Here is a 19879-nt window from a genome sequence, read left to right on the forward strand (position 1 = left end):
CCTCGGTATAACGTCTCTGTTTACATATTTTTTTTAAGTCTCACGTGGATTTAAATGAAATGAGCTGGCAGAATGGTTAATAAATTCGCATTCACAAGATTGGTTCCAATCAAAAAGGCATATACGGCCCATTTAATCTCAACCTTCCAAGGTACCTGTCACTTGCCTTCTTGTTGCAGTATCTTAGAAGGATCTTAACAGTGCCCTGTGTCCCAGCCTCAACCGTCCTTTCCTGGCAAGCCGTCCCAGCTGTTGATTGCCCTCTCGGTGTAAAGGGATATTCTCTGACATCTGTCCTAACCTCACCCTTTACAACCCTGAACCTGTGCCTTCTTGTTCTGCTGCCCTGGCATATCATAAAGTGCTGAGCATTTCCAATTCTTAAGTTAGACAAGGAAATAGAAACCTCAAATTTATATCAAGGGATACTAATGCACACTTAACGCATTTGTCTGAAAGTCCTCTCACTGCTATTTGTGCCGAGGGGCTAACTTGGTTAAAACAAATGGGTTAACACCATAGTGGAGAGAGCAATTATATACGACCGCATTAAAAGAAAGAAAGACTTGTATTTATATAGCGTCTTTCCAAAGCACTTTACAGCCAATGAAGTACTTTTTGAAGTGTAGTCCCTGTTATAATACAGGAGACGTGGCAGCCAGTTTGCGCACAGCAAGCTCCCACAAACAGCAATGTGATAATAACCAGATAATTAGTGATGTTGGCTGAGGGGTAAATATTGGCCAGGACATCGGGGAGAACTCACCTGCTCTTCTTCGCAATAGTGCCACAGGGTCTTTTATGTCCACCTGAGAGGGTAGATGGGGTCTTGGTTTAATGTCTCATCCCAAAGACGGCATCTCCGACAGTGCAGCTTTCCTTCAGTACTGCACTGAAGTGTCAGCCTAGATTATGTGCTTAAGTCTCATGGAGTGGGACTTTAACCCACAACCTTCTGACTCAGAGGCAAGAATGTTACCCACTGAGCCACGGCTGACACCTATAAATCACGTATTTTCCACTTCCCTCCACTGTGAACTCAAGGCCAATGTTAAAAAGAAAGGAGAAAGGAAAGGCACAGAGAAATTAAAAAACAGAACTGGAAATGCCAATAGGTAAGCGGTAAGATTCGTCGACAGCTTCCATTCCTTATTAGGTTAGAAAGAACGAAACCAAACTTAAAAAACCTTGAATGCCACCCCCCAGCCCCCCACCCCTCATCCCCCACCCCCCCCCCCACCTCCCCCCACACACCCCCACCCCCAGCTCCACGACCACACTTTCTTTTGCTGGTAAATCTTAGCCAATTCAAGTGGCTTTTTTTTTGTCACACTGTGTGAGGATTGACGAGAAAGCCTGCATGATACCTACTGCAAATAAGGAACAACCCAGCAGTTTTTTTAAAAAACCACCTGCCTGGCTAGAACTGGACATTGATCAGTTTGTGCTTTCGGCATGGAGCTGCGAATGTGTTTTTTGGGTGTTGCGTGCGTCTGTGGTTTTCCCAATTCACTAGCTTTTCTGTAGTTCTGCGCAGCATCTGGGACTCCTGATATGGTGTACCCTAGAAACTATTGCTGAGTGTGGATGGTGTGTGGGTGGGGACTGCTCTGATGACCACACTGCTATTACTCAAATAAATAGCGTTGCCAAATTCAGAGGTGGAAGTAGAGCTTTAATTGATCTCAAGCAGCAGGACAGACATCAGCCAGCAGCTGCCCAACATATCTCTTCACTCGGAGACAACCTGAAATGTAAGTGTTGGCTTTTATATTGTATGGAATATATGATAATATTAATTCGGCTGCTGTTTTGAACTAGAAAAGGATTACTTTAGCTCTAGATTGCTGATTAACTTGTTTTACTGATTGCTGGAAGCCGGTGGCTGACACTGATCATAGAATCTTATAGCGTAGAAGGAGGCCATTCAGCCCATCATGCCTGTGCTGGCTGTGTGAAAGAGCTACCCAATTAGTCCCACCACCCCCTGCTCTTTTCCCGTAGCCGTGCAAATTTTTCCTTTTCAAGTTTATATCTGATTCCCTTTTGAAAGTTACTGATGGATCTGCTTCCACCACCCTTTCAGCCCGTCTCCCCTCTGGTTCTTTTGCCAATTATATTAGATCTGTGACCTTTGGTTACCGACCCTCCCGCTAGTGGAAACAGTTCCTGATGTCGAAGGTCAGATGAAGTCATTTTTGTTTTCGGAACTCAATGTGAACTGGGCTGTTCCTCTCCGTTCCGAAATGTTAGCCTGTATTTTGTCTAATTCTGTCCCATCAGAATGCGAAACGTTTGGGTTGAAATCGCAATATAAGTAACAAATGACTTAACCCTTATTTATGATGCGTTGTTGTCAGCTGCTTTAACCCATTTATTTTAAACGAGCTAATTTTTTTGATTAATAAGCAGAACGAAGAGTTTCATACAAATGGGTTCTCACGCATCTTAATATCGACACTGCTAAATACTGCAGAAAGCCTAGAGGAGTATAGAAAGTACAGGGATGACGTAAAAAAGGAAATAAGGAAAGCAAAGAGAGGGCATGAAAAAATATTAGCTAGTAAGATTAAAGAAAACCCAAAGATGTTTTATCAGTAAATTAAGAACAAGAGGTGGGACCTATCAGGGATGTGGAGATGCCGGTGATGGACTGGGGTTGACAATTGTAAACAATTTTACAACACCAAGTTATAGTCCAGCAATTTTATTTTAAATTCACAAGCTTTCGGAGGCTTCCTCCTTCCTCAGGTAAATGTTTCACCTATCAGGGATGATACGGGTAACTTGTGTGTAGAAGCAGAGGATGTGGGTAGGGTTTTAAATGCATATTTTGTTTCCGTATTCACAAAGGAAAGGGATGATCCGGACATAGTAGTTAAAGAGGAGAGGTGTGAAATATTGGATAAGGTAAACATAACGTGAGAGGAAGTACTAGAGGGACTGGAATCCTTGAAAGTTGATAAGTCACCAGGGCCGGATGGATTGTTTCCTAGACTATTGAAGGAAGCCAGGGAGGAAATAGCAGATGCTCTGAGGATCATTTTCCAATCCTCACTAGATACAGGGGAGGTACCGGAGGACTGAAATACTGCAAACGTAGTACCGTTGTTTAAAAAGGGTACGAGGGAAAGGCCGAACAATTATAGGCCGATCAGTCTTACCTCGGTGGTGGACAAACTATTAGAATCAATACTGAGAGATAGGATAAACTGTCACTTGGAAAGGCATGGTTTAATCAGGGATAGTCAGCATGGATTTGTTCAGGAAAGGTCATGTCTTACAAATCTGATTAAATTCTTTGAGGAAGTGACAAGGAGGATTGATGAGGGTAGTGTAGTGGATGTTGTCTACATGGATTTTAGTAAGACATTTGACAAGGTCCCATATAGCAAACTGGTCAGAAAGGTAAAAGCCCATGGGATACAGGGAACTGTGGCAAATTGGATCCAAAATTGGCTCAGTAACAGGAAACAAAGGGTAAAAGTTGATGGATGTCTTTGCGAATGGAAATCCGTTTCCAGTGGTGTGCCACAGGGCTCAGTGTTGGGTCCCTTGCTGTTTGTGGTATATATTAATGATTTGGACTTGAATGTAGGGGGCATGATTGGCAAATTTGCAGGCGGCACAAAAATTGGCCATGTAATTGATAGCAAAGAGGATAGCTGTAAACTCTAAGAAGATATCAATGGGTTGGTGGAGTGGGCGGAAAAGTGGCAAATGGAGTTCAACCTGGAGAACTGTGAGGTAATGCACTTAGGGAGAGCAAACAGTAAAAGGGAATATGCAGTAAACGGGAATATATTGAGAGGGGTAGAAGAAGTGAGAGACCTTGGAGTGCATGTGCACAGGTCCCTGAAGGTGGCAGTACAGGTAGATAAGGTTGTGAAGACAGCATACGGAATGCTCTCCGTCATTAGCCGAGGTATAGAATACAAAACAGGGATGTAATGATGGAACTGTATAAAACTCTGGTAAGGGCACAGCTGGAGTATTGTGCGCAGTTCTGGTCACCACATTAGAGGAAGGACATAATTGCTCTGGAGAGAGTGCAGAGAAGATTTACAAGAATGTTGCCAGGGCTTGAAAATTGCAGCTATGAGGAGAGATTGGATAGGCTGGGGTTGTTTTCCTTGGAGCAGAGGAGGCTGAGGGGTGACTTTATTGAGGTGTACAAAATTAAGAGGTGCCTAGATAGAGTAGACAGGAAGTACCTGTTTCTCCTAGCGTAGAGTTCAAGAACTAGAGGACTTAGATTTAAGCTAATTGGCGGAATGATTAGAGAGAACATGAGGAAAAACTTTTTTACCCAGAGGGTGGTGAGTGTATGGAATTTGCTGCCCGAATTGGTGGTAGAGGCAAGGACCCTCAACTCTTTTAAAAAGTACCTGGACTTGCATCTAAAGTGCTGTAAGCTGCAGGGCTATGGACCGGGTGCTGGAAGGTGGGATTAGAATGGGCACCTGGTTGTTCTTCGAGCCGGTGCGGACATGATGGGCCGAATGGCCCCCTTCTGTGCTGTATCTTTTCTATGGTTCTATGGTTCTATGATTCAAAGCCCTCCTAACTGTTAGATCACATTGTTCAGGCTACTTCAACCATTTTATATTGGGAAAGCTGGTTGTTGAGCCAAAACCTGCAGTAAAAGGGGCTGAAGAGAATAGGAGAGCAGATGAGGTGAATCAAGAGGTTAGATGATGTCAAGCTTGGCTTCTTAGGAACCTGTAGGCTGTAGAAGGAAGGGAAGATGAGTGAGGTAGGGAGTTTCACAATCTCGAGGTCCTAGAAAAGATTGCTGTAAGAGAACAACTAGCATTAGCGGCATCGGGATTTTTGCAAGTGTCTTGGGACGTTTTCTTTTGTTAAAGGCGCTATATAAATTGTTGGAGTATGCACTGAGATGTATAGATTAGCAATTGGCTTCAAATCTTCCCTGTTTTTCTGTGTTCTGAGATGAGAACAAGGCTTAATTATGCGTGGCGTCAAGCCATTGCAAACACTGCACCATTAGGTAAGGGTACTTAATATAGAAAGGAAGACATGTATTTCTATAGCACCATTCACAACCTCAGGACGTCCCAACACGCTTTACAGCCAATTAAGTATTTTTGAAATATAGTCACTGTTGTAATGTAAAAAACACAGCAGCCAATTTGCGCACAGCAAGGTCCCACAAACAACAATGTGACAATGATCAAATAATCTGTTTTTAGTGATATCGGTTGAAGGATTAATATTGTCCAGGGCACCGGGGAGAACTCCCCTGCACTTCTTTGAAATGGTGCCATAGGATCTTTCATGTCCACCTGAGAGGGCAGACGGGGCCTCGGTGTAACGTCTCATCTGAAAGACGGCACCTCCGACAGGCAGCACTCCCTCAGTGTAACAAAAAAAGACACATGTATTAATATCCCGAGAAAGCGCTGCAATCTGCGTGTAGGTGCATTCTATTGGCAGAATCCCGCACACTGTATTTACACAGGGAAACACACTTGCCATTTGTTATTTACTCTGAGATAGACAGGCTCATGGGGCCAATTCTGCAGTGCTGTGAATTAAAGAGCAGCTGTACATTGGGCACAGGAAGATTGCAAGCCTTGCACTCATTTCCTACTGGGCTTCAATTCTGCAATTTGCCGCCGCTGAATGACACAGCGAGTCAGAAGGTTGTGAGTTCAAATTCCACTCCAATGACTTGAGCACACAATCCAGGCTGACACTTCAGTGCAGTACTGAGGGAGTGCTGCACTGTTGGAGGTGCCGTCTTTCAGATGAGACGATAAACCGAGGCCCCGTCTGCCCTCTCGTGAGGACGTAAAAGATCCAATAGCACTAATTTGAAAAAAAGCAGGGGGGTTCTCCTGGGTGTCCTGGCCAATATTTATCCTTCAACCAACATCACTAAATCAGATTATCTGGTCATTATCTCATTGCTGTTTGTGGGACCTTGCTGTGTGCAAATTGGCCGCCACGTATCGTGGACAACAACAGCGACTACACTTCAAAAGTACTGAATTGGCTCTAAAGCGCTTTGGGATATCCTGAGATCGTGAAAGGGGCTATAAAAATATAAATCTTTCTTTAACAGATACGTGAATGCAAGAATGAAACATGTCAGTTGGCAGCTGGGACTAGGCACCTGAATGATGAGGAGAAGCTGTAGAATCTGGGAGTGTTTACAATGAAGAAAAGGGGGCTCGAGAGGTGGAGGTTGATTTTATAAAAGTATGAAAAGTTCATAAAGGATGGAGACAAGATAAACATCAATATGTGCAAGGAATCTTACAACACCAGGTTGTAGTCCAACTGTTTTATTTGAAAATCACAAGCTTTCGGAGGCTTTCTCCTTCGTCAGGTGAGCGAGTGTGACTCGCTCACCTGACGAAGGAGAAAGCCTCCGAAAGCTTGTGATTTTCAAATAAAACAGTTGGACTATAACCTGGTGTTGTAAGATTCCTTACATTTGTCAACCCCAGTCCATCACCGGCATCTCCACATCATCAATATGTGCAACATGGTCACAGATTACATAAAACGTACAGCACAGAAACAGGCCGTTCGGCCCAACAGGTCTATGCCGGTCATTCTACGACATGAGGACATAGCTTTTAACTTAGAAGAGAGAGGTTGAAAAGACAGTTTAGATTTAACTACTTTCTGCTAATTGTGTGGAATGGACTGCGAAGGGAGATAGTGGGAGCAAATTCAGAAGAGAGTGGATAAGTACCTGGTGAAACATTTGATAGAGGCATATGAGAGGCATTGTGGGATACCACATTTTCTTCACACTGGGACCAGCCAGATGGGCCACAGTGGTTTGTTCCAGTCCCGCAAATTCTTATGTTCCTGTGTCAGTGGGCTAAATTGGGCCCTTTTTAGAGTAAAGATTGGATTTCTTTTATCAATATTTTCCTTCCAACTATTTGTCTCCCAAGCCACACACTATGCATGGCTAGGAGAATGTAAAATATTAATACCTTGTCACATTGAAATTTCTGAACACTTTGACACAATTAATTCATTTTCTTGTTCTTATGTAAACAAATGCTATTATGTGGGGTTTTGATGGAGTAAATAGGGAGAAATTGTTTCCACTGGCGGATGTATCGATAACCAAAGGGCACAGATTTAAGATAATTGACAAGAGAACCAGAGCAGGAGATGAGGAGATACGTTTTTAGGCAGCGAGTTGTTATGATCTGGAATGCGCTGCCTGAAAGGGTGGTGGAAGCAGATTCAATAGTAACTTTCAAAAGGGAATTGGATAAATATTTGAAATGGAAGAATTTTCAGGGCTGTGGGGACGAGCAGGGGGGAGTGGGACTATTTCGATAGCTCTTTCAAAGAGTCAGCACAGGCACGATTACCCCAACGGCCTCCCTTTGTGCTGTCAGATTCTATGATTCTATTAATGATCCATTGAGATGAATGATAATTTAATCTGCTTTTTGTGGTTTTAGTTCAAGGAGACGTGTTGGCCAATGTGCGAATAAACACTCTGCTTTACTTCAATTACCTCATGGAACATAGGAACATAAGGACAAGAGTAGGCCATTCAGCCCCTCGAGCCTGTTCTGCCATTCAATTAGATCATGGCTGATCTGTATCTTAACTCTGTCTACCCGCCTTAAATGTTAACATCCACCAGAACAAGCCAACTGGATCTCGTTTTTAAGCAGGGAACTCGTTGCTTGCCGTCTGCCCGAGAACAATCTGGGGGTGACACTCTTTCTGACGTACCTGTGAGGAAGCATTTGACCTACGTTCAGCGGTTACCCATAGTAACGCAGTTGAAGTTGGCACCGCAATTGCGTTGGAGTCATGGACGCCAACCCATGTCACACCCAGTCTGGTGGAGCACGTTGACACTTCAACCCATTGCACTCAATGGCGAATGGACGTCTCTCCAAAATAACTGGAACCCCATAGCTCCCTATATTGGAGCATTTTCTTCATAGCTCAATGTCAGAAGAATACTTCTGCTTCCAAATATAAATCAAATGAGAGATCCCTCGGTGATCTGATGCAATAGTTTGTAAAAGTGAATTGGTTCCTGTTTAAAATTTGCAAATTCATTTTTTCATTTGAACAAGGAGCGACTTCCAGAACTTGCCCATTAGTTCGGCATTTGATGATGGTGTAGGAAATGACACAAAACTCGACTCATTGCTCCTAAGGTGTCAGCTGTGGCAGTGGGTAGCGCTCTCGCCTCTGAGTCAGACGGTTCAAATCCCACTTGCATGCAAAATCTAGGCTGAAGCTGCATTATCAGAGGTGCTGTCTTTGGGTGAGATGTTAAACCGAGCCCCCGTCTGCCCTCTCAGGACGTAAAAGATCCCATTGCTCTATTTCAAAAAAGAGTAGGGGAGTTCGCCCTGGTGTCCTGGCCAATATTTGTCACTGTTGTGATGTAGGAAATACAGAAGCCAGTTTGCACACAGCAAAGTCCCACAAACAGCAATGTGATAACAGCTAGATAATCTGTTTTTTTGGGATAAATATTGACCAGAACACTGGGGAGAACTCCCCTGCTCTTCTTGGAAATAGTGTCATGGGATCCATTATGGTCACCTGAGAGGGCAGACAGGGCCTCGGCTTAACATCTCATATGAAAGCTGGAACCTCCGACAGTGCAGGACTCACTCAGTACTGCCACTGGGGTGTCAGCCGAACTCTTGCACTCGTGTCTTGGGACTGGGACTATGAAACCACAACCTTCTGAATCAGAGGCGAGAGTGTTACCCACTGAGTCACAGGTGACACCTGCTGCCTAACACTATTGAATATGACAATACCGAAGTTATTGTAGCAGAATTCAATTTTAGGCATGCCTCATACCAGGTACCTTCTAATCACAGAGCCAAAGAGTAGAAGTCAGTGGTATGAACCTATCTTAAATGTATAAATTATTTCCTGCTGCCTCTTTTTCAGCGAGCGCTATCGTTCACTTTGTACAATCTGTTCCTTGGTAACCGTATCGTGAGAAGCACGTCCTTGCTGATCAGCACCTCCAGGAACTGGAAGTGTCCAGAAGAAAAGACAGCACCAGTAAGCAACAGCAGACATCAGTGTGACCTGGACCTAAAGTCCTTAGAGTTACTAGATGCGTGATTTTAACCGAAGTTGTGTCTCCCTATTGATAGTAAGATATTCAAGGCCAGCATGACATTGAAGCTGAAATACCTCAGCAGAATTTTCAGATTGCAAGCCCAATATTGATGAGGAAGACCATTTGGGTCTAGGATCGAACCAACCAGGGAACAGACTATTTTAGGTCTTATTTGTGTAATGAGACAGGGTTAATTAGTAATCTCACTGTAAAGGATCCTCTGGGGAAGGGTAATCATAATATGATAGACTTTCACATTGAGTTTGAGAGTGACGTACTTAAATCAGAAATCAGAGCCTTAAACTTAAATAAATCCAATTACATAGCTATGAGGGGCAAGTTGGTTCAGGTAGATTGGGAAATTATATTAAAGGGTATGATGGTTGATAAACAATGGCAAACACAAGACCATAAGAACATAAGAGATAGGAGCAGGAGTAAGCCATTTGGCCCCTTGAGCCTGCTCCACCATTTAATGAGATCATGACTGATCTGATTTTTAACTCAACCCCACTTTCCTGCCTTTTCCCCGTATCCTTTGACTCCCTTGCTGATCAAAAATTTGTCTAACTCAGCCTTGAATGTATTCAATGACTCAGCCTCCACAGCTTTTTGGGGTAAAGAATTCCAAAGATTCACGACCCTCCGGGAGAAGAAATTCCTCCTAATTTCCATCTTAATTGGGCGACCCCTCATTCTGAGACTATGTCCCCTAGTTTTAGATTCCCCCATGAGGGGTAACATCCTCTCAGCATCTACCCTATCGAGTCCCCTCAGAATCTTATGTTTCAATCAGATCTCCTCTCATTCTTCTAAACTCCAATGAATATAGACCCAACCTGTTCAATCTTTCCTCATAAGACAACCCTTCCATACCCGGAATCAACCGAGTGAACCTTCTCTGAACTGTCTCCAATGTAAGTATATCTTTCCTTAAATAAGGGCACCAGAACTGTACGCAGTACTCCAGGTGTGGTCTCACCAGCACCCTGTACAGTTGTAGCATGACTTCCCTGCTTTCTATCATGTTACGATCACTGCTTGCCAAGGGATCCTTTACTTTGAGATCATTAATTAATCCTGTTTCATTACCCATTACCAGATCCAAAATGGCCTGTTCCCTGGTTGGTTCCCCAACATATTGGTCTAAGCAACAGTCCTGAATACATTCTATGAACTCCTCCTCAGGGCTACTTTTGCCAATTTGATTTGTCTAATCGATGTGAAAGTTAAAATCGCCCATGATTATTGCATTACCTTTTTTACAAGCCCTCCTTATTTCCTGATTTATATTTTGCCCTACAGTGTAGCTACTGTTAAGGGGCCTATATGCTACTCTCACCAGTGATTTCTTTCAATTGCTATTTCTTACTTCCATCCAAATTGATTCGACATCTTGATCTTCTGAGCCCAGATCATTTCTCACTATAATACCAATTTCATCCTTTATTAACAGAGCTATTCCACCACCTTTACCTTTTTTCCTATCCTTCCGAAATGTTAAATAACCCTGAATATTTAGCTCCCAACCTTGGTCACCTTGCAACCACGTCGCTGTAATGACCATGAGATCATACCCATTTGTTTCTATTTGTGCCGTCAATTCATCTATCTTATTACGAATGCTCTGTCCCTTCCTGACACACTCTGTTTATCATTACCCCCATAATTTTCCGGTAATACTCCCTTGTCTTTTCTCTTTATCAATCTAAACTTTGCCCCACCTGAACCTTCAACCCCCACCCCCCCATTTAGTTTAAAGCCTTCTCTACCGCCCTAGTTATTCGGTTTAGTATTAATATTTAATATTGAAATATTTGAAGTAATATTTCAATATTCTCAACAAATACACATTCCATTGAGAAATAAAAACTCCATGGGAAAAGTGATCCATCCGTGGCTAAGTAATGAAGTTAAGGATAGTATTAGATTAAAGGAAGAGGCCTATAATGTTGCCAAGAAGAGTAATAAGCCTGAAGATTGGGAGAGATTTAGAAACCAGCAAAGGACGGCCAAAAAATTGATAAAAAGGGGGAAAAAAGAATACAAAAGTAAACTAGCAAGAAATACAAAAACAGATTGTAAGAGCTTCTACAAGTATGTAAAAAGGAAGAGAGTAGCAAAAGTAAACGTTGGTCCCTTAGAGGCTGAGACAGGAGAAATTGTAATGGGGAATCAGGAAATGGCAGAGACGTTAAACAATTATTTTGTATCTGTCTTCACAGTAGAAGACACAAAAAGCAAACCAAAAATAGTGGGGAACCAAGGGGTAAATGAGAGAGAGGAACTTAAAGTAATTAATATCAGTAGAAAAAAAGTACTTGTGAAACTAATGGAACTAAACGCCATTAAATTCCCTGGACCTGATGGTATACATCCAAGGGTTCTAAAAGAGGTGGCTACAGAGATAGTGGATGCATTGGTTGTGATCTTCCAAATTTCCCTAGATTCTAGAATGGTCCCAGTGGATTGGAAGGTAGCAAATGTTACCCCGCTATTCACGAAAGGAGCAAGAGAGAAAACAGGGAACTATAGGCCAGTTAGCCTGATATCAGTCGTCAGGAAAATGCTGAAATCCATTATTAAGGAAGTGGTAACAGGGCACATAGAACATCATAATACGATTAGGCAGAGTCAACATGATTTTATGAAAGGGAAATCCATGCATCCTTCTCTCCATCATAAGGTCAGAAATGGGGATGTTCGCTGATGATTGCACAGTGTTCAGTTCCATTCGCAACCCCTCAGATAATGAAGCAGTCCACGCCCGCATGCAGTAAGACCTGGCGACAACCAGGCTTGGGCTGATAAGTGGCAAGTAACATTCATGCCAGACAAGTGCCAGGCAATGACCATCTCCAACAAGAGAGGGTCTAACCACCTCCCCTTCACATTCAACGGCATTACCATAGCCGAATCCCCCACCATCAACATCCTGGGGGTCACCATTGACCAGAAACTTAACTGGACCAGCCATATAAATACTGTGGCTACAAGAGCAGGTCAGAGATTGGGTATTCTGCGGCGAGTGACTCACCTCCTGACTCCCCAAAGCCTTTCCACCATCTACAAGGCACAAGTCAGGAGTGTGATGGAATACTCTCCACTTGCCTGGATGAGTGCAGCTCCAACAACACTCAAGAAGCTCGACACCATCCAAGATAAAGCAGCCCGCTTGATTGGCACCCCATCCACCACCCTAAACATTCACTCCCTTCACCACCGGCGCACTGTGGCTGCAGTGTGCACCATCCACAGGATGCACTGCAGCAACTCGCCAAGGTTTCTTCGACAGCACCTCCCAAACCCGCGACCTCTACCACCTAGAAGGACAAGGGCAGCAGGCACATGGGAACAACACCACCTGCACGTTCCCCTCCAAGTCACAAACCATCCCGACTTGGAAATATATCGCTGTTCCTTCATCGTCGCTGGGTCAAAATCCTGGAACTCCCTACCTAACAGCACTGTGGGAGAACCTTCAGCCGACGGACAGCAGCGGTTCAAGAAGGCAGCTCACCACCACCTTCTCAAGGGCAATTAGGGATGGGCAATAAATGCTGGCCTTGCCAGCGACACCCACATCCCATGAACGAATAAAGAAAAAATTACGTTTGACAAATTTATTAGAGTTTGTTGAGGATGTAACTTGCAGGATATATAAAGGGGAACCAGTGGGTGCAGTATAATTGGATTTTCAAAAGGCATTCGATAAGGTGCCACATAAAAGGTTGTTATGCAAGATAAGAGTTCATGGGGTTGGGGGTAACATATTAGCATGAATAGAGGATTGGTTAACTGACAGAAAACAGAGAGTAGGGATAAACGGGTCATTTTCAGGTTGGCAGGCTGTAACTAGTGGGGTGCTGCAAGGATCAGTGCTTGGGCCTCAGCTATTTACAATCTATATTAATGACTTAGATGAAAGGACCAAGTGTAATGTATCCAAGTTTGCTGACGATACAAAGCGAAGGTGGGAAAGTAAGCTGTAAGGAGGACAGAAGGAGCCTGCAAAGGGATATAGACAGGTTAAATGAGTGGGTAAGAAGGTGGCAGATGGAGTACAATGTGGGGAAATGTGAGGTTATTCACTTTGGTAGGAAGAATAGAAAAACAGAATATTTTTAAATGGTGGGAAACTATTAAATGTTGATGTTCAGAGAGACTTGGGTGCCCTCGTACAAGAAACACAAGAAGTTAGCATGCAGGTACAGCAAGCAATTAGGAAAGCAAATGGCATGTTGGCCTTTATTGCAAGGAGCTTGGAGTACAAGAGTAAGTAAGTCTTACTACAATCTTACAGGGCTTTGGTGAGACTTCACTTGGTGTACTGCGTACAGTCTCCTTATCTAAGGGAGGATAAACTTGCCTTAGAGGCGGTGCAGCGAAGGTTCACTAGATTAATTCCTGGGATGAGTGGGTTGTCCTGTGAGGAGAGGTTGAGTAGAATGGGCTTATACTCTCTGGAGTTTAGAAGAATGAGAAGTTATCTCATTAAAACATATAAGATTCTGAGGGGGCTTAACAGGGTAGATGTTGAGAGGTTGTTTCTAGAGAGTCTAGAACTAGGAGGCACAGTCACAGGATAAAGGGTCGACTGAGATGAGGAGAAATTTCTTCACTCAGAGGGCTGTGAATGCTGAGGTGTTGAGTATATTCAAGGCTGAGATGGTTAGAATTTTGGAATCAAAGTATATGGGCAGGAAAGTGGAGTTGAGATTGAAGATCAGCCATGATCTAATTGAATGGCGCAGCAGGCTCGAGAGGCCCTATAGCTTACTCCTGCTCTTATTTCTTATGTTCTTATATCCCAAACCGCTTTACAGCCAATGAAGTACTTGTGAAGTGTAGTCACTGTTGTAATGTAGGAAACGCAGCAGCCAATTTCCACACAGCAAGGTCCCACAAACAGCAATGTAATAATGACCAGATAATCTGTTTTAGTGATATTGGTTGAGGGACGAATATTGGCCACCACACCAGGGAGAACTCCCCTGCTCTTCTTCAAATAGTGCCTTGGGATCTTTTACATCCACCTGAGAGGGCAAACAGGGTCTCAGTTTACCATCTCATCCGCAAGACAGCCCCTCCAACAGTGCAGTGTTCCCTCAGTACTGCACTGGAGTGTCAGCCTAGATTTTGTGCCCATGTCTCTAGAGTGGGACTTGAACCCACAACCTTCTGACTCAGGTAAGAGTGCTACCCACTGAGGCAAAATTAGCCCATGTATGAAGGTAACTAATAAAATGACTATTGCTAATTTCTACAGAAACAGAAAGATGACGACCATTGCCGTCCCTCAGGATAGTTCTACAATCACCAACACATCGTATGTGAACACATCGAAGGGACCACTCTGCCCAGCAAATGACGAGTATAAGTACTCGGTCTACTCCATTGTGTATAGCATTGTGTTCGTGGTGGGCCTGCTGTCAAACATATTGGCTCTCTTTGTGTTCTACCGTATCGCCAAGAGGAAGAACGCCAGCACCGTCTACCTAATGAACCTTGCCGTTGCTGATCTCCTCTTCGTCCTAAGCCTGCCCTTGCGGATTGTCTATTACCTGAGAAACGGCGACTGGCCTTTCAGAGATTTTCTGTGCAGGATCTCCACCTACATTTTCTATGTCAGTATGTACTGCAGTATTTTCTTTCTGACTTGCTTGAGCATTTCTCGCTACCTGTCTGCAGTGCATCATGTAAGGCATCAAAGAGTGTTCACTTTTCGGCGGTGCATAATAACATGCATTAGTGTCTGGATATTTGTATGTGCTGCTGCAGCCCCCTTCCTCTTAACAGGAAGCCAGGTCGTCAATGGCAAAATCAAATGCTTTGAGCCTGTGCACGTGGCTTCCTGGACTCGCATCGCAAATATGAACTACTTTGCACTCACCGTTGGATTTCTCATCCCTTTCACAATCATTCTCATCTGTTACTCTCTGATAATAAAGCATTTAATGGGAGTTAGTTGGGGCACAAAGCGAGTCAAGAGGGATTTGGCCATGACCGTGCTGGTTTTGGGGGTGTTTTTTATCTGCTTCCTTCCCTATCATGTGCAAAGGACTGTGCACTTGCATTTCCTGGTACACCACCACACTAACTGCGACCTTGAAAATGACCTGCGCAAGTCCGTTGTGGCAACATTGTGCCTGGCTGTCGCTAACAGCTGCTTTGATCCCCTGCTTTATGTTTTTGTGGGGCAGGGATTTAGGACGTTTGTTAGAACATGGTTTAAGAAAAAAGAAGCCGATTCCATGTATAGCTCTTCCAGTACCAAGCTTGCCGTGGCATTTGTCCAACAGGGCAGGGAACTGGAGATGTCATCATTACGCCCGATACAGACAATCCAGACTTTGGTTGATGGAGGAGCTGAGGAAGAGTATAATGGGTTATGCGAAACAGAAAACTTGTTTAACACTGAGCAAAACAATCCACAGTGAAATCTCAACATCCTCCATAGTTCCAGTTAGATTCAGAGAGATTTTGTTGTCGGGCAGGGTAATCAGTTGGTTCACTGACAGACAAAGATTTTCTAAAAGCGTTTTAAGCAGAAAACAGTGGAGTGGCATAAGGGTGACAACGGGGAGGATGTGGATTTGTCCACAATTCCTGACATGTCAAGAGACCAATCTCACCTGAATCGAGTAGAAGCGACTTACTTTCCAGGGGGTTGCGGGAGGGGGAGGAGGGAGGAATGGGAGGGATGGTCACCCCCATCCTTTCTCATGTATTTCCCAGCATGTGATCATACAGCTACATAGACAGAGGTTGTGGTAGTGTTTGACCGTAAAAAGAAGGGGAAAAAGATAACTCCTGAATCACATACCTTAAAATGTTTTTAAAGCAGTCAAAAATACCTACCGCACACAATATTATCTCTCACCTGTCTAGACATTCTCATGTTTCAGTTCTCCCAAGATGTTTCATCAAACAACACGTTTGCTGCCTTTTTAAAGAAGAACTTCTTCAAAGGTTTCATGTGTAAACGCACCACGTGTTTTATTTATAAGCTATACAAGGCCAGGAAGTCCCAGGTTCAATCCGCAATCTGTGGCGATGCAGCTGACCTTCTCTAGGGCAGCTGTTGGCCTTAGGGACCTCATGCTCGAGAGGGGGAGGTTCAGCCAAGGTTCCCACTCCTGATTGTTTTTATTTTAGTTTTCCATGCTGAAGTATCCCGCAGAACACAGATGTTCAACAATTGATGCCAGCAATGTAGCGTGAGGTACAGCGTAACTTTTGGGGAACAGATTGACCTTGATGATTGCACTCTGTGATAGGAAGTCATCATGCAATGGAGTGAAATAATATTGGCCACTTGTATGTCATTTGTTAAAAGTGCAATCACTTTTTGGATAAAGTATGTATATTTTTACAATTATGCAACCATTGTTAAGTACAACTTAAGTATTAGATCATATTGAGCACAGTATTGGGGTCTCGAGCTGACCCATGAGTCTATGTTGCTGTAGTTTGAGAAAATCGTACTCTTTAACTCCTCACTGCCATGCTGCATCCAACCCATTTGCTCACTGCTGGTGGAAGGGGTGAGTGGGGGGAGTGTTGACCATTACATTGAGTGAAAATACTTGCCGTCAGCTATGGTGAAAAGCTACCCTGGAACCCTCAAGATGAACTCAAGCAAAAATGGAAAGTAAATAATTTAAACAGAGGGAAATTTACCCTCATGAACAAAACAAAAGGTTACTTCTTCCAAGACACCTTTTTGCTTCCTTAAAGGAACAATGTCACCACATTAAGAGAAAAAGAAAGAACTTGCATTTATATAGCACCTTCCATGACCACAGGACATCCCAAAGTGCTTTACAGACAATGAAGTACTCTTGAAGTGTAGTCACTGTTGTAATGTAGGAAGTGCGGCAGACAATTTTTGCACAGCAAGGTCCCATGAATAGCAGGGAGATAATGATCGGATAATCTGTTTCACATGTTGGTTGAGGGATAAATATTGGCCAAGACACCAGAAAGAACTCCCCTGCTCTTCTTTGAACAGTACCATGGGATCTTATACATCCACATGAGAGGACAGGTGGTGCTTCAGTTTAATGTCTCATCTGAGCTCAAGTCACATCATGTGCTGAAGTCTCTGGAGCGGGGCTGAACCTACAGCTGTCGTGACTTCAGAGGCAAGAGTGCTACCCTCTGAGCCAAGGCTGACACCTAAGGAGTCTTTGAGTAGGCTCGTTGCCTGAAGCAGCCAAGACCAGCTTCCTTGAAGAACTTAATAAAAGTTGAGTAAAAATACTGAATCTGTAACACTGGATGAAATCAGAAATTTCAACAACACTAATATGATATTAGCCAAATAATTGTATCTTTTCCTGCATAAGAATCAAGTGTTTCAGAAAGCCCATTGCCATGACAACATTTCCTCTTAGAGCCAGCTGTGCTTTGACTACAGTTTGTGCAAAATAAGGAAGTGTGTTACACTGAAGGAAAATGTTACTGGATTGCCGTGACTTTAACTGAAAGAAGTGACTGTGTCTTTGGCTTTCCATCTGTTTGTTGATTAGCAGGCAATTCACTCTCTGTGATTTTCAAGGAAAATGGACCTTAAAAAAAATCAGGAGAAAGAGTGGGAGAAGAACACCCATGGTCACAAAAGACCATAACAAGACCAAAAAGGTGGAGAAAGGAGCGGGGTCCAAACTAAATTCGATGTGAGAATGCCTACACCACTGGATGTTGCTCCAAGTAGTCCCATTGAACCAATCTACACCATGGTGGCCCCATAATATTTGCTACTATTAGTAAGTGTGTAGAAAATACTCAACCATTTTCTTCCCTACCCTCTTCTCATGAAGTTGTTGACCCCTTGTTAAGGTGTAGCTCCACAGTGCTTTCCAGGCATCATCAACAACTTGCGTGTATGCTGCGCCTTTAATGTAGAAAAACTTCCCAAGGCGCTTCACGGAGCTTAATCAGACAAAAATTAAGGGAAAGCTAGTTAAGTACATGAAGGAGAAAAGAATTGAAGTTTATGGTGATAGAATTGGATGAAGAGGGGTGGGAGGAGGCCCGTGTGGAGCATAAAGACCGGCATAGGCCGGTTGGGTCGAATGGCCTGTTTCTATGCTGTAAATTCTATATAATTCTATGCAAAAGAAGTGCTAATAGCCACAAATCATCTCCAGACATTGTGGGGATTAACAGATCATAAATGAAGGATTAGGAGTGGTCCAAATTATGTGAAGCACCACTAAGTGAAGAGAGACTACATGGAGGGCAAAGAGAGACCAGGTCCAAAAAAAATGTAGTCAGCCTAGGCCACCAGAGAGAAGAACAAAAAAAAATGACAGTATGTCAGTCCGGAGCAGAGTTAATGACCCCCCACTGTCAGCAAGTATGTGTACCAATTGATGTTTGATGTCTTATCAGTGCCTTATTTCTGAAATGCTTCAAATATAACAGCTGAAAAAATTTATTATTTTGTACAACTACCATTTTAGTTTAATTGAGACACAGATCATTACTCAATGATCTTAATATATTGTTAATTTAAGAAGCTTGATGCACTTTTCTTTAATTAAATTGTTCCTGTGATATGCAAGTGTAATTTGTTTGCTTTCTAAATGTAACATTTCAAAAATCATTTCACCCTTGTAAAAAACCATTACATACATTTCTTTGATATAATATATTACACCATTAAGGCATTTGGCTTTCTTTGTCAGCCTCTGAGTCAGAAGGTTGTGGATTCAAGTCCCACTTGAGAAACTTGAGCACATAATCTAAGCTGACACCAGTGTAGTACTGAGGGAGTGCTGCACTGTTGGAGATGCTGTCTTTCGGATGAGACGTTAATCTCTCAGGTGGACGTAAAAGATCCCATGCCACAATTCAAAGATGAGTGGGTGGTGGGGTTCTCCCCGGTGTCCTAGCCAATATTTATCCCTCAACCAACATCATTAAAACAGATTATCTGGTCATGATGGGCTAAAAATGGATAAAGAGGAGGTTCTAGAAAGGCTAGCAGTACTTAAAGTAGATAAGTCACCCAGTCCGGATGGGATGCCTCCTAGGTTGCTGAGGGAAGTAAGGGTGGAAATTGCAGAAGTACTGGCTATAACCTTCCAAACATCCTTATATACGGGGGGTGGTGCCAGAGAACTGGAGAATTGCAAATGTTACACCCTTGTTCAAAAAAGGGTGTAAGGATAAACCCGGCAACTACAGGCCAGTCAGTTTAACCTCGGTGGTGGGGAAACTTTTAGAAACGATAATCTGGGACAGAATTAGCAGTCACTTGGATAAGTGTGGATGGATTAGGGAAAGCCAGCACGAATTTGTTAAAGGCAAATCATGTTTAACTAACTTGATAGAGTTTTTTGATAAGGCAACAGAGAGGGCCAATGAGGGCAATGCAGTCGATGTGGTGTATATGGACTTTCAAAAGGCATTTAATAAAGTGCCACATAATTGGCTTATCCTCAAGATTGAAGCCCATGGAATAAAGGGGGCAGTAGCAGCACAGATATAAAATTGGCTAAGTAACAGAAAGCAGAGAGTAGTGGTGATCGTTTGTTTTTCAGACTGGAGGGAGGTATACAGTGGTGTTCTCCAGGAGTCGGTACTAGGACCACTGCTTTTCTTCATATATATTAATGACTTGGACTTGGATGTACAGGGCACGATTTCCAAATTTGCAGATGACACAAAACTTGGAAGTGTAGTGAACAGTGAGGAGGATAGTGAAATACTTCAAGAGGCTAGAGACAGGCTGATGAAATGGGCGGACATGTGGCAGAT

General features: G+C 43.2%; 1 protein-coding gene across 4 annotated transcripts in view; it reads left to right on the forward strand.

Moving 5' to 3' along the window:
* The first annotated feature begins 1573 nt into the window (after positions 1-1573).
* Positions 1574-19879, forward strand: part of LOC137331272 (cysteinyl leukotriene receptor 1-like) — a 41482-nt gene continuing 23176 nt past the window's right edge. Inside the window, exons 1-3 of one of the 4 annotated variants that reach the window (XM_067994960.1) lie at positions 1597-1754; positions 8932-9048; positions 14379-18675. In XM_067994960.1, the coding sequence (XP_067851061.1) occupies positions 14389-15549 (1161 nt within the window). In that variant the 5' untranslated portion in view covers positions 1597-1754; positions 8932-9048; positions 14379-14388 and the 3' untranslated portion in view covers positions 15550-18675. Of the gene's footprint in view, positions 1755-8931; positions 9049-13618; positions 14300-14378; positions 18676-19879 lie in introns of those variants that run through there. The other 3 variants (XR_010965415.1, XM_067994961.1, XM_067994962.1) reach the window with 3 other exon arrangements.

The sequence above is a fragment of the Heptranchias perlo genome, chromosome 13 (assembly GCF_035084215.1).
Source record: "Heptranchias perlo isolate sHepPer1 chromosome 13, sHepPer1.hap1, whole genome shotgun sequence".
Lineage (NCBI taxonomy): Eukaryota > Metazoa > Chordata > Chondrichthyes > Hexanchiformes > Hexanchidae > Heptranchias > Heptranchias perlo.